This window comes from Grus americana, chromosome Z, assembly GCF_028858705.1.
Source record: "Grus americana isolate bGruAme1 chromosome Z, bGruAme1.mat, whole genome shotgun sequence".
In the NCBI taxonomy this organism is placed as follows: Eukaryota; Metazoa; Chordata; class Aves; order Gruiformes; family Gruidae; genus Grus; species Grus americana.
In genome coordinates, this window is record NC_072891.1 from 14,660,230 (window position 1) to 14,676,556 (window position 16,327).

Sequence of the window (16,327 nt, forward strand, 5' to 3'; positions counted from 1 at the left end):
CAAGTTTTTTTCCCAAGTCTGGTGTGTAAAATTGAATGCCACATGTCAGATAAGGGTAAAGGACCTTGGAAATTAATGAGTTCCTGAAAGAACACACACCCCCCCCCAACATAAATAATAATTTAATTCAGTAATTCAATCAGAGTTCCAAATTCATCACTATTAATTCTTTTTTAAAAAACCCTTAAGAGCTGGAATTGAGTAATACGTGTTAAAGGACAAATTCCTGAAAAAACTGTAGAAATTTAAGTGAATCTGAGTAATACAGAAAGGCCTCCACTCCAATAAGTATCAAAGTTCTGAGGAGAATGAATAGGCACTGTTCTCATCTGCAGGTGGCACTGATGACCTAAGCAGAAATCAAATGTTGAAGCTAGAACTTTTACAGTGAGACATCACTGCAAACGACAAACCCATTTCTTGATCAAAATTTTTGTTTTCTTCTCATAAGCAACACCTGCAGTGGTATGACAATGACACTGTAAGAAGATACTCTGCTTTAGCCACACAACAACCAACTAAGCTTTCTAAAGTTTGAACTATAGTATTTATAAATTGTTCTCTGGCTGCTGAAGTGCCTCTGGCAGCAGCAACTGTATACATTCTTCACGTAATCTTAACAGATTATATGCAACATCCAGACATAGTTTGAGATCCCATCACCATCTCACTATATCCAAAAATCACTCAAGAGAAGTGGAAAAATCTCTGTAATTAATTAACCAATGAAGGGTAAATCAAAGACTATTTCAGACAAAAAGAACACAGGTACTTGTGAGAAAATAAAATACAACATATTTAAGGAAAAAAAAAAAAAAACTGTCCAAAGCCTTGAAATGCTTCCTACTTACCTGAAGGAACAGGAGAACCCAGAATAGGTCCGACATTGCTTGGAGGAGGCAGAGCTGACGGAAATCTCATTTGTGCTTCTCCGCCATACCTAAAGTTTACATGCAAAGATGAAAATTCCTCACACTTCATACACAGTCCATTTAATTTTATGTCTTTGAGAACTAACAGGAATTTTGGGGTTTTTTTTAAAATGGGAAATAAAAAAAACAGTGTAACTTTTCAGAAATATTTGTGACTGTGTGATACTTTTGGCAGAAGAAAACTAACTGAATACATGTTACATGAAAAGCATTAACATATGCAATTGCAAAGGTAAGTTATATGAACAATTAAGTATTTTTTTTGTGTGGATGTTTTGAGTTCTGTGGTGATCTGATATGATCCAGCTTTAAAGAGAAATTTACCAATTCTCAAAACCAGGCTTATGCTTTAGTGTCTTTTCAAGGTTTGCCTCTACAGGAGAGTGGAAAGGACATAGTTGACATGACCCATGCTTATCCTTCTATTGTCCACAAGTAATTTCTATCCATCTCTTTCCTATAGTGCTACGTGAGCACTTTGTTACGTCTTTCCTTGCTAACACCCATCTCTCCAGAGTTATCATCCACATTTTCTCTCAGATCTTGTAATGTAATTGATTTTAACAAAGAGCAACTCTTCACAGCCTACTGAGGATAGCTGACTTGATCTAACACCTGCACAAGTTTTGGAAAATAACAAGCAAGCTTTTAGGAACATAACACTCGCACTCTAGCGCAAACATACAGTCAAAGCTGCATATTTTATCATCGATCTCAGCAGCTGTATCTTACCAAACCCCTTTTTTCCCTCCAGCCTACAAACCCTGTGAGGACAGCCAAGAGAACCACAATATACCAACTTGTTTAAGGCAACTACTTAAAATATACATATCTGCACCATACCAAGGATACTGCAGTACTTAAGATACATATAAGACAAATCCTCCAGAGGGGAAGCCCATACTTCCCCACTCAACTTGCAGTGGAAAAAAACCAACCAACCAAAAAAAAAAAAAAAAAAAAAATCAACATCTGTGACCAAAAGCCATTGGGCCCTGAACAGCGTAAGTCCATTTGAATACACATTTCCTTGGTGCAATGGTGAACCGCATAAATAATTACATTATGTTAAGTACAAAAATCCAAACAAAAAACCCCCACAAAACCAAAACCCCCACAAAAACCAACCAACCAACCACAAAACAAACAAAAAACCCCAACCCACAAAAATTAAAAACTGCATCTGTTCTTTTTCCAGCTGTTTGAGTTGGTCTCATGTTATTACACACTACACTTCAATGAACTGGGATACTGTGAAGTATAGATAAATGCATTTCAAGCAGATGAAACTACATTTTCAGTAGCCTCCTCTTCATGTGGAATACAAGCATCCAAGAGGGGAATTAACCAGAAATCGCCATTGCAGGAAGCTTCCTTTGTTGATGAGCCCTAAATTAGTGCAAAAGCATATTCCACCAGGTCTAAGTCTACGCCCATTTTAAGAGAATGCTCGCACATGCAGCAGGTTAAAGAGCCCGAAGAATTATTTAGTTGCTGTAGTGATCCTGAGCATAATATTCAGAAGAACCTACAGTATTGAAACTTACCTGAAGAACGCTCGAGTAGCCCAGGCAGATACTTCTCTATCACATGCAGCATTAGAACAGGCCAAGATAAGGCAAGTGGCACAGGCCTGATCCTCCTAGAGCATATCATACTATTAGCATGGCAGTTTATATCAAGTTGATTAGAAACATACAGAAGTTATATTGCTCAATAACTAAACAGTAAATACTGCATCATTTTATTTAGAAGGCAAGGATATCAGCTCTTCCCAATTATAGACAAGAAGTGAATCATAGTGAGGCATCCCACTGTAGCAGCTAAGTTTTTATTATATACAGTTTCTGCAAACTCAGTATGATTACTAGTAAGAAACAAACAATCTCCATGTCTGTCACCTAATTATGACTAAAAGACTCGTACAATTTCTACAGAAACATAAATTAAGATTGTGTTTGAAGAAAAAAAAAATCTATACAAATAACGGTTTGCATATTTTAATGGCCTGTTAAAATATCACTTAGTATGTCTGTCCTGGTTTCAGTTGGGATAGAGTTAATTTTCTTTCTAGTAGCAGGTATAGTGCTGTGTCTTGGATTTAGTATGAGAATACTGTTGACAACACATTGATGTTTTCAGTTGTTGCTGGGTAGTTGTAGTGTCTACTCAAAGTCAAGGACTTTTCAGTGGTGCTTACTTACCGGCTGGGGTTAAACTACGACCATGTCCTATCAAAGCCCAAGAGAGCAGACTACAGTGAACATTTACTACAGACACTAATCGGTACTAGTCAAATTAAAATTGTAATCCACTCCCTTCCTTCCTGCTTTTTTGTTACTTACATTAAACAAAAAACTAGACCAAGTATACACATTTCTACTAGCCTTCAAAATGTGAAAACCTCTTATAATGGTAGGAATTTAACTGTTTCAGAAACTCTTCCTCCCTTGCTCTTAGATGAGAGCTAAGAGAACCAAGAACTGTAATATAGAAGACATACAAGAATTTCAGGGAAAGCAAGTTACACTTCCATTTTTAGATACCATAAAATGAGAAGTTTTTTGTCATTATACAGTCTTGCTTTATGTGGGCAATGCAAGAGGAAAAGCTAATACTTTAACTGATAAATGAAATGTTAACTAGAAGTTTATAGCAATGAGAAAAAGATGCTGAAGAAAGTGATTAGATTTACATAAATATTATAAAACTTCAATTTTTCATAACAGGTCAAAAGTTGTTACCTGATGCAACTTGAAAAATCTTTCAATCTCTTCTCCATCTCCACCTATATTGCTAACAAGCAGATGCCGCAGCTGATCAACAGGTCTGAGTTTATGAAACATAAAGCTCCCCTAAAAGTAACCCAAAGTAAGTTAGAATAAAGTCGTCTTTGCTCTGGCCATCCCAACACCCCCTCCACACAATGCTTATCTTTAGCATTCTGAATTTTCCTTCGTTGCACAATTGGATCAAAGTATAACATGAATGGTGCCCAAAGCCCAGTTCCCATTCACATGCAAAAAATTCTCTAGTAAGTCTAGGAAAGGCAGGAAAAATACTACAATGGCTACAAACTCTCCATAAACTGAGACAGTTTTGTTCTTAGTCTAACATGAAGCACACAATACAAACATATACCAAGTATATACAGAAAAGAAAGGCATTATGTATCTTGTGAATCCTCAAAACTGCCTGGGAAAAAAAAAATGCTTGAAGAATTCAGGATCAAGGGCATAGTAAGACTTGCACTCAATCATCTTGCCTGCATCCATACTAACTACTGGAGATGGTCTGATTAGTGCCTTTAGCAAAACAGCTGCCATTAAACAAATGCAGGTTGAATCTAGAAGTTGCAAGACATTACTGATTAAACTTTTTTTTTTTAATTGCCTATTGGTTAAGATAATAAATGCCCTAAAATATTGCTAAATGTAATTAGAAAAAAGTAGTAAGGAAGTTAATTTTTTTCTTTTTGTGGATTTTGTTTTTTAAAACCATTTCAAAACCACTTTTGGGACTTCTTCTATGACAAAGAACAAATTATTTACTCAAACTCCAATTGCTAGCAGTATTTAGTCAAACTATATTTTCTGGGCAGACAGTGTCTGTTTCAATTTCATATAACCATGAGTATAACCAAAGTTAAAAGAACTTCTCAGATGTATCTACAAGGGTCGCTGAAGACCAACAAAAACGATTAATGCACTGTATAAGAGAAGCTGATCCAATAGCTCTGGGTAAATTTAAAATAGGTATAGATGGATTCAGCAAGCTTCTTCCTTATTCCTTTTTATGTTCAGAATACAATCTTTAAAACATATCCAAAGTCAATAAACATTTACAGGTTTAGATCAGTCTTCCTACTTTATACTTACTCTTCTGATTTCCTATATTAAGAAAAGTAATACTCACCTGGGCTGAAAGCAGAACAAACTTCTTAGGTGGCAGCATGTGTTGCTGCACAACAACAGGTGAATCAGTTATTGGAATAATGTCTTTATTTAGCGGTGTTACTATCTTCTGAACTTTATATTCATCGATAGCAGAAAGAGCCCAGGAATGTCCATCAACACGAGTGGTCATCTGAACAACAGATAGATATTATCCAATGTTTGGTAACAGACATGATTTTGAACATCCATGGTGATATTTTACTACTTACCATTTAAAATTACAGAATAAAATGTACTTTTGACACAAGAAAATAAAGCAAATAAGCAAGTTCTTGTATTGTCTAACAGAAGGTTACCACCAAATTTAGAGCTCTCTCTCTATATATATATATACCCACACTGCTGCTTTTGAGAAACAGGGACTAATATATTGCTCCTTTTGGGGGACAGGGATAGTGGTTTGCATTTAAATGTAAAGCAACTTGCAAAGTGGGATCCTTTAATGCTGCTACAATATAAACAGCAACAATCTGCTAACCATGTCAGAACTAAGTACCAAAGGTATCATCAATTTTAATTATTTCTTAGAGAATCAAAAAACGCTGCAACTGAATCATGACGGTTTACAAGACTGTCACAGTTGGCAGCAGTACTTCAAATATAACTCAGAAAGAGACATATGGTAGTGAAGACATTCCAGAAAACTATGTATGCCAACAAGGAAGAACTGCTGATCAAGAGCAGGCTGCAGTTTTGTTTGGGAAACCTAGCTTCTGTTACTGTCAAATGCCTTGGAAAAAAAAGTGAGAGGTCAGCGCTTGGGATATTTATGTTTACGTTTTTGCAGCAAAGGGATCTGGAGTAATTATAAAGCTCCTTTGTAAGTTATTAAACCAGCAGATAAATCAAACCCTGACTTTGAAACCTTTAACTTATACAGTCTCTCCATTCACTTCAACTCTACCAGTGCTCTTCCAATAATACTATTTTTCACATTTCACTCCTCTACTTCAGCAAAAGACTTCAGACTTCCTTCAGGACTGGAATACATGAAATATTCTCCTTGAAGTGACACATAAGGCAACTAACCCCCTCCAAACCCCTCCTACAAACCCACTTACGAAACAATTAGGAGAAAGAAAATCAGAAAAAATACTGAAATAATGAAGAGATTAATCATGTCTGAAATTTAATGAAGATGTGGCATATCAGTTTAAAAAAAGAAACTCAAAGTCTCTAGTACCTACATTTTAAACAATCTTTGTTGATAACAATAAAATTTGGCAAACACCACTATGGCCTGTGGACCATGTCTTCCAATGTTTGTGTACAATATGCAGCATACTATAGACAACATATTTTCAAATATGTTAATCTTAAGTCAAATCTTAGAAGTCAAAGCAATTGCTTTTGATACATAGCTTGCATCAAGCTAGAAAGCATGGCCGAACTAGAAGTTCCTACAAAGAGATCAGTTCCCATTCACTGACAAAATTGTCTACTAATTTCTTTGAAGCATGTTGATTAGTAGCTTTGTAAGAATTTCCAAACTCCTCATGGAAGTGTACTGTGAACTAAATAGATACTTGAATAATACTACCTGCAAGAAATGTGATCAGAAAGGAAAAAATAGTATCTAGATTCCATCAAAATTATGTACAAGTGTTTGCTTTAGTACCTGTGTTTCCATCATTGGCTTTTGAAAAGGAAAAGAATCATGATTGATACACCACAGGATGTCATTATCCTCATTTTCTGAAGCTGCCATCAGCAGGACTCCTAGCAAGAACAGTGATATTAAGTTTGTATAAGAAGCAATAATCATGCATTAGATGCAAATTCATTCTTTATTTAGTAAAAACAAATCTTTAAGTCATAATCATACAATTTGAACAGCAAATAGCATCTCCTGAGTTTCTACGTCAGAGGATTCTTCAGAAGGTCATCTACTTTAAAAGGTACAAACAAAAATGAGTCTAAAATAGGTAGAACATGCCTCAAAAATGAAATGTTTAAACAGATCATGAATGAAAAACCACCTGGAAATTACTTCAATGATAAAAATTCATATGACTAAAGGGGTCAGCAACACAGAGACATTTCTCCGCCACATTTCTACAGCGCTTTCGGAAATTCAGCCTACAATCAGAAGTGACATAAAGCTGGAAATATCTGACGGCTGTTTGTTATCTCATATGGTATCAGTAGCTAAATGAGTTAAAAAGTCAACCCATGCTAAACTCAGCATGAGAGGGGCTACATAGGTAAGAAGCCTGTTCTATCCCCTGCTTTCATGAACTAATCATGTATAGCTAGAGACATGTAGGTGAATTTGAACACCTTAAACCTATCTTATAGCAAGATTAGAAGAAATAAAGGTTGATAAACACAGAGAGTTCTCTGCTCAGACACTGCACCTTGAAGAATTATATTCTGAAAAATATTACAACCTTCCACTTCCAAAAACTCTCCCATTAACACACAGAAGGCATGCTTCGTTCTCATTAATTTCCACTCCTTCAAACTCCCAATGTACAAACAGTGTGATAGTGACTGTCACACACACACACAAAAAAAACCAAACCAACAATTTCACCTGAGACATGTTCCACTGCTCACCTTTGCTATAAAGAGCTCTGTGAACCTTTGCGGGCTTCTCCACATTTGAAGAAGCTGAAAATCCAGGCGGCAAACGAACATGAACCAAGGTTAATGTGGAGGGACGAGCTGTTGGATGCTTAAATTGTGAAGTACTAAAATACAGTCGGACACCTGAACAAAAGATTAAAAAAAAGGCCACAACTTTGCTAAACTGCACAGATGCCATTTCTCAATTTAAAGGGGGCAGGGGGGGAATCAGCATTGCTTTCTTACCTGCATGTGTGATTGCTAGTAGTTGACAGTCTATGGATTCAGAACTTTCAATCACTGCTATTTGAACAATAGGCTTAAATACAGAACGATCTATTGTTCTAAAAAACAAAACAAAAAAACCCTATACACTCTCAAGCCACAAAAAATAAGCAAACAACATTCTTCAAAAATATAGCATGAAACTATCAGCCTTAAAGGAAGTGTCTTATGTTATAATTGTCATAAATATACCTGGCAATGCTCCCAGCAGCAGAAACGATAGCATTTTGTGAAAGAGAAGTAACCCTGGTCATTCCTTGACCATCTTGTCCCAAATCATAAACCTGCAATTCAATAATACAGTTTAGTGATTTACAGTTGAATTAATTAATACAGCCTCACCTATCAAGCAGCAACTCAAACTCCATTTTTATTTCATCCTCATGTTTCCATATAATTGAGGGAAAGATCAAAAGGCTACTCTTTCCTCAGAAGAAAGTATTTTAAGTCTTTAGCACACACTTTGTTGCAAAAAGATAAATTGAAATAAAATCCTGACATACCTACAGAGAATTCCCAGGTACTGAGGAAAACTTAAAAAGTTATATAAACATTAGTAAAATAGCCAACAGACAGAAGAAGTCACCTACTTGCAGCATTCCTTTTTCTGAGCGGGTGTGTAAGATGTTTCGAGAGTTGTCAATGGCAATTTGAACTACAGGATCTGGGGAGCAGGAGGAAAAGCAGAAGAACGAGCAATCAATACTAGATTTGATGAAAACAAGTTTAAGACAGAGTATCTATAACATAATTAATTGTAAATTAACAAAACCCGCAGGAGTCCCACACAGAACTCCTACCAGAAGTGATTTAAAACAGCAATTCATTTCACATTCATTATTGGTAAACTAAAAAAGAGCAAAAAAAAGTTATAATAATTTCAGAGAAAAAAATTGTATAATAATTTCAAATTAATTTTTCACTAAACAGTGAAACAGAGTAAAATTATTTACTTAAACATTCTACTGTTTGCAGTGCTCCCACTAAGCACATATTAATTTTGTACTACCGAACACTAACTTCCCAGGCTTTGGCATCTCTATCCTGAACTAGACGCACAAACAAGCGACCTGATATTTATAATCATCAACCACTGCAAGTTTAATTGACAATAACTAAATGCTCTAAATGAGGAAGCTATTTCCCAAGGGACTCTCCAACACTGAACACTTTTAAGACTCTGCTGTACAGTGTGCTGGGCCATCTTGTCTAGACAGTGCTTTTGTCTAGACAAAGTTTTTGCCAAGAAAGGTTGGATCAATGATCCTTGTGGACCCTTCCAAGCTGGTATTCTACAATTCCAGGGTCACCTCCTCCAAGCTCAGGAGCGATGCATCCCAACAAAGAGAAAGTCAGGCAAAACCACCAAGAGGCCGCCATGGATGAACAAGGAGCTCCTGGGCAAAGTCAAACACAAAAAGGAAGCCTACAGAGGGTGGAAGCAAGGGCAGGTAGCCTGAGAGGAATACAGAGAAACTGTCCGAGCAGCCAGGGATCAGGGTAGGAAAGCCAAAGCCCTGACAGAAATCAGTTTGGCCAGGGATGTCAAGGACAAGAAGAAAAGCTTCTATAGGTATGTTAGTGATAAAAGGAGGATGAGGGAAAATGTGGGTCCCCTCTGGAATGAAACAGGTGACCTGGTTACCCAGGATATGGAGAAGGCTGAGGTACTCAATGACTTCTTTGCCTCAGTCTTCACTGGCAAGTGCTTGAGCCACACTGCCCGGGTTATGGAAGGCAAAGGCAGGGACTGGGAGAATGCAGAACCGCCCACTGTAGGAGAAGATCAGGTTCGAGAATATCTAAGGAACCTGAAGGTGCACAAGTCTCCATGGGACCTGATGAGATGCATCCATTGGTCTTGAGGGAACTGGTGGATGAAGTGGCCAGGCCACTCTCCATCATATTTGAGAAGTCCTGGCAGTTCGGCAAAGTTCCCACCAACTGGAAAAGGGGAAACCTAACCCCCATTCTTAAGCAGGGAAAAAAGGAAGACCCAGGGAACTACAGGCCAGTCAGTCTCACCTCTGTGCCTGGCCAGATCATGGAGCAGACCCTCCTGGTGACTACGCTCAGGCACATGGAAAATAAGGAGGTGATTGGTGACAGCCATGTTGGCCCTTCACTAAGGGCAAATCGTGCCTGACAAATTTGGTGGCCTTCTATGATGGGGTCATAGCATCGGTGGACAAGGGAAGAGCAACAGATGTCATCTGTCATCTACCTGGACTTGTGCAAAGCATTTGACACTGTCCTACATGACATCCTTGTCTCTAAGTTGGAGAGACATGGATTTGATGGATGGACCACTCAGTGTATATGGAATTGGCTGGATGGTCACGCTCAAAAGAGTTGTGGTCAACAGCCCAATGTCCAAGTGGAGATCAGTGATGAGTTGTGCTCCTCAGGGAATGTATTGGGACCGGCACTGTTTAACATCTTTGTCAGCGACATGGACAGTGGGATCGAGCGCACCCTCTGCAAGTTTGCTGACAACACCAAGCTGTATGGTGTGGTCGACACGCTGGAGGCAAGGGATGCCATCCAGAGGGACCTTGACAGGCTGAGAAGTGGGCCCGTGCGAACCGCATGAAGTTCCACAAGGCCAAGTGCAAGGTCCTGCACGTGGGTTGGTGCAATCCCAAGCACAACTACAGGCTGGGCAGAGAATGGATTGAAAGCAGCCCTGAGGAGAAGGACTTGGGGGTGTTGATTGATAAGAAGCTCAACATGAGCCAGCAATGTGCGCTTGCAGCCCAGAAAGCCAACCGTGTCCTGGGCTGCATCACAAGAAGTGTGACCAGCAGGTTAAAGGAGGTGATTCTGCCCCTCTACTCTGCTCTCCTGACACCCCACCTGGAGTACTGCGTCCAGCTCTGGGGGCCCCAGTACAGGAGAGGCATGGAGCTGTTGGAGAGAGTCCAGAGGAGGCCATGAAGATCATCAGAAGACTAGAGCACCTCTCCTATGAGGACAGGCTGGAAGAGTTGGGGTTGTGCAGCCTGGAGAAGAGAAGGCTCCAGGGAGATCTAATTGCGGCTTTCCAGTACCTGAAGGGGCCTACAGTAAAGCTGGAGAGGGACTGTTTATCAGGGAGTGTAGTGACAGGACAAGGGCTAATGGGTTCAAGCTGAAGGAGGGTCAATTTAGATTAGATGTTAGGAAGAAATTCTTCACTGTGAGGGTGGTGAGGCACTGCAACAGGTTGCCCAGAGAGGCTGTGGATGCCCCCTCCCTGGAGGTGTTCAAGGCCAGGTTGGATGGGGCTTTGGGCAACGTAGTCTAGTGGAGGGTGTCCCTGCCCATGGCAGGGGGGCTGGAACTAGAGGACCTTTGAGGTCCCTTCCAACCCAAACCATTCTATGATTCTATTCTATGATAATTATTATTTAAAAGGTTATATTAAATTATTGGGCAAGTCTTTAACATTAGTACTTACCATCCTCTGAGAATGTAAACTGTAGCAATGAAGGAATAAGAAAAGACAGCGTGCTCTTTGAATGATTAATTTTTCTACAGCGCTGGCTAAACCAGCCTGCTTCGGCCTGCAATTTAAAAAAAAATAAAAATTTATTGAAAGAAAAAACAAACTCCAAACTAGTAGTTATATTAAAAATGTCGTTAACAGGACAAGTATGAAAACAAGTAAAAATCTAAATACACACCATTAATTTAATTGAAAAAGTATAGAAATAGTATTGAAATAGATCACCATTAAAAGGAAAATTTTACCAAAAAAGGGTGCGGGATGTCACAATTTTAATTTTATTCTTCAAGTTGACCACAGCTGCGTTGCTATTCCTCATATAGTTACTACTTCAAAGACAATGCATCTACACTAAGACGTCAGAGCTGCTGTGCAACCAAGCCATGCAACACAATTATGGAAGAAAAAAAGACGGCAAACATGACATGTTTTAGAACTCTTAGTGCCTAGGTCCCACAACCATGAAACAATGAAATATGCCTGTGTGTAAAACCTATAGTTACCTGGTATGCTACTTCATATAAGCAGCCATCTTTTCCAGCCAGAAAAATACGCCCGTTATCAGTGGAAGTTATTGCCAGAATGTAAGTATTGTCAGTAGGGAGTGAATAGAGAGGGTCTGGTAGCAGCTGCATTCCACTAGACATACTGTCATTGAGCGATCCAGTACCTTAAATAAGTAAATAAATAAATTAATAAATCCTCTTTAGTTTTGAAGTTGTTCTAATAAATGTTACAGGCCTGTGATAAGAAGCATTTCAGAAAACAGGAAAAATTACAGCAAATTTCATAATTACTAAACACATTCTGGAATAGCTATTCTCTTAAGTGAACTGCAGAGTAATAAATCTTCTGGTTTGTGGATTTTTTTTTTTTTTTAATTAAAGCAAATTCTCTAAGTTTCCAAGTAAGGAAATGCAATGTTTTTCATTTCTAGACATTGTCATCTCCTCCCAATCACAAGTCTAAACCACAGATTTTTACTTTTTTTCCTCTTTGACATCAAGATAGTATAAAAAGAGAGCAAATGATTGTAATCCTCTCACTTTCAACAATTCTGTATTTTCTCTATTAATACATATGGCATAAAAAAAATGGAAACAGCTTCTCAATTTCTGCGGTTGGAATACAAATACCAGCCAGGTTAATGAACTGTATTCACCAGTTCCAAGATTCGTGCCATTTCTTCTCTCCCAACATGCTGTTTAATTATCAGGAGTAACTGTTTCAAAACCCCTTTTTACGTTAAACAGGTGAATAAAACAATTGAATGCTCCTTTGGGAGCCCAGGATCCAGCAAGTGCACATCCCATAGAAATTATTTTCCCCTGTCTGAAACATGATTTTAAAATTGTCAAGGTGCTTAACACATGGTCTTATTTTGCTTTTTTTTTAAATTGTTTGAATGACTACTAATAGAACAGCCATGTATACTTATTAATGCACAACTGAGAATGAGGGGAGAAGAGGGAATTACCTGCTTGTATATTAGCACAACTGAGCCCTAAAATCACAATATCCACAGGGGTGGCCAGAACAAGTAAGTGTCGTACATGTGGCTGGAAGATACCTAAAGAAGGGGATAAAATAAAATTTTAGTTTGCAGCCAACCTCTCAGATCACAATGATGTATCCGGTGGAAAGACACATTGACTGATTAGAGGGAACAGTCGTATTTAAAACCCCATGATCTCTGAAACTCTAGAATTAGAAAGGAGTATCTATCAGCAGCTCAGCTTCCAGTTCATGAAATACAGGATCTTTAAAATGACATTTTTCTTATAAACATGCTTCTTTCAAATTCAGTCCTATTGTCAATTTAACTTTGACTTCAATGTAATGTAAGCAGTAGCTACCAAAAGAACTGAGAGGGCTAGAAACCACGATCTCATGGAAATTATCACTTGAATGTGTAAATTTATAAACAGCACAAATGTTAGAGGACAATGTGGCAAAAACCTGCAAGCTTATCAGTGTGAATGATTGTTAAACTATACATTATTTTTTGCTTGTAATTAACTTCATAATGTTTCTAAAAATGAAACAAACCCATGTATCTTGTACATACATACGTGCACACACAAACCAGAGATTTTCACATATGCATATATAAAAAAAAAATATATAAAAGGTTCAGTAACTGCCTAGTTGTAGTCACTGTCATATATTCCTTACCTCCCTTTGGCTTTACAAGACCAACTGCAAGAATAGTTTCACTAAGGCCATCAAAATAAGCCAAATCTCCCCTGTCAACAAGCAAGAAAAAACAATGCATAAAACTTGTGACATAGTATCACATAATAAGAAAGTAAATAAAATAAGATTCTGTATATTTAAAAAATAATACTTAATGTAACACTCTAAAGCCATCTACATCTTTTCCCCTTGGATGAAAGCAGGTCCAGCAGAATGGAATGACAGAGAAGTTTCACAGAACTATACAGGCAATCGTTTAAGCTGCTTGAAGCCCCTATAGCTGAGTTTCAAATCTGATACTGCAGTATTTTATATTTTTGTATTTTGTTACTTCATACAGTCTACTCTGAATTACACAATGAAGCATCTGCAATGCTGATTAACACCAAGAAAGAAGAATTTATACAATCCCCGCCCCCCCGCCATGAAAATTGTCTAAAGCAAGAACTCCCAACCTCCCCTCCAGCACCTTAGGATAACCGCTGTGTGGTGGTGTTTTATTTGGGGAATGTATTTAATACACTGTGACATAACGTAAATGTATGGCCAGGAGTTATGTGAGCCACAATCTGAACTTTAATCTTTTTAGGAACTGCAACAATATATATATGTAAAGCGATTCTTATGGAAAGAATTCTTACTATATAGGCAAATAAAGAAGCAAACCTGCAAATTATAAACAGATCAGTGCTATTTGAAAAGACAATGAAATTATTTTCAGTTTTATGCATCCTTAAAATAAGCTAGGCAAGAGAGCTTCAATCACAATACTTCAAAGTACTAATGCTGTATTACTTACCATTGTGGGAATGATTTGCCACTGTACACACATCAGAGTACTTACTAAATCTACTTAGAAAAGTTAGGCAACTAGTATAATTTTTTCTAGTTTTTTGGCATAAGCAAAGCCCTAGAAAAAATATAGCAATACCTTTAGCACATTAGCTATGTCTAACCCTCAGGAAATGCATTTTCCTTTCTTTCATCTCTAGATGATTTGGCAGCAATATTACTAACTCATAAAAAGCCTTAAACACTTATTATTCAAAGGTTTTAGTAAACCCTAAAAGGAATCAACATAAGTTAAACTGAACAGCACACCTCTGTACTACCAGTAAACAATCTCCCACTACTGCAATCACTTAATTCCAGTATAATACCAACAAAATATCATTAGGAATGTGTTCTCTACATACCCATCTTCGTAGTTCCACATAAAAATGTCACTGTCGATGGTCAGCCAAGCTCTGCTGATTTCTGGAAATACTCCCATCATACAATTGCACTGCATATCTGACGCACTGCTGATGTAAGGACTAAATGCATTTTGGCTAGAAAAAGCAAAATTTCCTTTGGAGCATTTAAAAAAAATAGTATTACATTACATATAGTAGGTACACAACTATGTACCATAAACATTCTAAGTTATTCATACAGAAACTAATTCCACCAGCAACTCTACACAAAAGGACCTGGAAGGAACGTGAACACCACCACAGTTCATTACTGGGAGTGTGACAGAAAGATCAGGGAAGAAGATTATGGAAGAAAAAAATTTGTTTCTAATATTATGACTTACACAACCTAACATTATTTTTCACAAGGATACGTCCAAACTGCTCCACTAGCTCTGGGGGGAGTGGGACTCTGCGGACTGAGCTGATCTCTGGAAGATTAGGTATTGACAGCAGACCTGGTCCTTGCAAAGGATAATCCATATCTGACATACCAGAAACAGTAGGGCTACCTGCAATTAAGAACAAAAAAGGAAAAAAAAATTAGACTCCTACAGTGCTCCCCCGTTATGAAGACATCCCACATCCACAGCTTTCACCTACACACCACAGCACCCACTACACGAGCCCCCCGCCTCTCCAAGCCTGAGAAGCCGTCAGACTCAGCCCTGTCACTGTCCGTGAGAAGGCAGGGCAGCAGCCGCTGTCCCCGGGGCCTCGCCAAGGCGGTACCCGCCAAGAGAAGGTGGTCGTGCCCGACTGGCTGCCCGCCCGCTAAGGGCCCCCCACACGCGGCCAGCCAGTGCCGGCCAAGGCCGCCCTGCAGGGGGTCGCGGTACTGCGGGGGCACCGGAGCAGCTGAGGCGACGAGGGCCGGAGGCAGAGGGCCACTGAGTGCTCCTCACCAGGCGCCGGCACAGCCAGCAGCTCGGACAGGTCCGGGTAGCAGCGATCATCCTGGATCTGCCGGTCGATGATGCGACCCGCGTTCTCCAGGACCTCCTGCGCGGAAGGCGCGGCAGGGCTCATGGCGGCGGGCATGGCGGGGTCGGGGACCAGGCCGGTGAGCGGCTCCGCACGCAGCCAGGAAGCGCGAGCTCTCCAACCGCCGCTCCGCCACCCGCCAAATCCCGGCAGGCCCTGCGCATGTGACGCAATTCCGCCGCGCGACAATCGCCGCTTCCGGCGGCTGGAAGAAGGGGAAGAGGCAGGGCGGCGCGCAACGCTGTGGGGGCGGGTGGGGCCTGCGTGAAAGCGGGGTTCCGGGGGGGCTGGGGGTCGAGCGTTGCTGAAGAGGAGTTGCCGAAGCCGGGCAGGCTGTGACGGCCGTGTCGGGGCTGCGGTCGCGTCCTCCCTGTGGGCTACCTGGAGGCCAGGCGTGGTCTGTGGGCCATCAAAGGCACAGGACTGCCCAGAGGAGAGCAGGGGAAGGGGTTCCTGTCAGTGGTGTGTGGCCCTGCGTTGTTTCCTGTCTGCTTGGTGGTCACTGTAGCTCTTGGGAGGCCCCAGTGACAGCCCACTCAAAGATACTTTATACTGCGAGCCTGATGTGATATTGTGGCAAGACTGTGTACATCGGAGTTATTCAGACATTCACAGGTTTTGTGTGTAGTGATGTAAACCAAAAAGCAGTGAGGGGACTTCCCTTCAAAGGCATGCAGAGCACCT

General features: G+C 39.7%; 1 protein-coding gene across 3 annotated transcripts in view; it reads right to left on the bottom strand.

Annotated features, from left to right (window-relative positions):
• NUP155 (nucleoporin 155) overlaps nucleotides 1–15,785 on the bottom strand; it is a 33,990-nt gene extending 18,205 nt beyond the window's left edge. The window contains exons 1-16 of one of the 3 annotated variants that reach the window (XM_054809661.1): nucleotides 15,565–15,785; nucleotides 15,034–15,171; nucleotides 14,621–14,717; nucleotides 13,404–13,474; nucleotides 12,706–12,798; nucleotides 11,732–11,898; nucleotides 11,181–11,286; nucleotides 8,332–8,405; nucleotides 7,934–8,025; nucleotides 7,703–7,800; nucleotides 7,448–7,600; nucleotides 6,507–6,607; nucleotides 4,848–5,018; nucleotides 3,677–3,787; nucleotides 2,480–2,574; nucleotides 852–940 (exon numbers count right to left, since the gene is read on the bottom strand). In XM_054809661.1, coding sequence (XP_054665636.1) covers nucleotides 852–940; nucleotides 2,480–2,574; nucleotides 3,677–3,787; nucleotides 4,848–5,018; nucleotides 6,507–6,607; nucleotides 7,448–7,600; nucleotides 7,703–7,800; nucleotides 7,934–8,025; nucleotides 8,332–8,405; nucleotides 11,181–11,286; nucleotides 11,732–11,898; nucleotides 12,706–12,798; nucleotides 13,404–13,474; nucleotides 14,621–14,717; nucleotides 15,034–15,171; nucleotides 15,565–15,700 — 1,792 coding nt within the window. In that variant the 5' untranslated portion in view covers nucleotides 15,701–15,785. Of the gene's footprint in view, nucleotides 1–851; nucleotides 941–2,479; nucleotides 2,575–3,676; nucleotides 3,788–4,847; nucleotides 5,019–6,506; nucleotides 6,608–7,447; nucleotides 7,601–7,702; nucleotides 7,801–7,933; nucleotides 8,026–8,331; nucleotides 8,406–11,180; nucleotides 11,287–11,731; nucleotides 11,899–12,705; nucleotides 12,799–13,403; nucleotides 13,475–14,620; nucleotides 14,726–15,033; nucleotides 15,172–15,564 lie in introns of those variants that run through there. The other 2 variants (XM_054809662.1, XM_054809663.1) reach the window with 2 other exon arrangements.
• Between the last annotated feature and the right edge of the window lie 542 nt (nucleotides 15,786–16,327).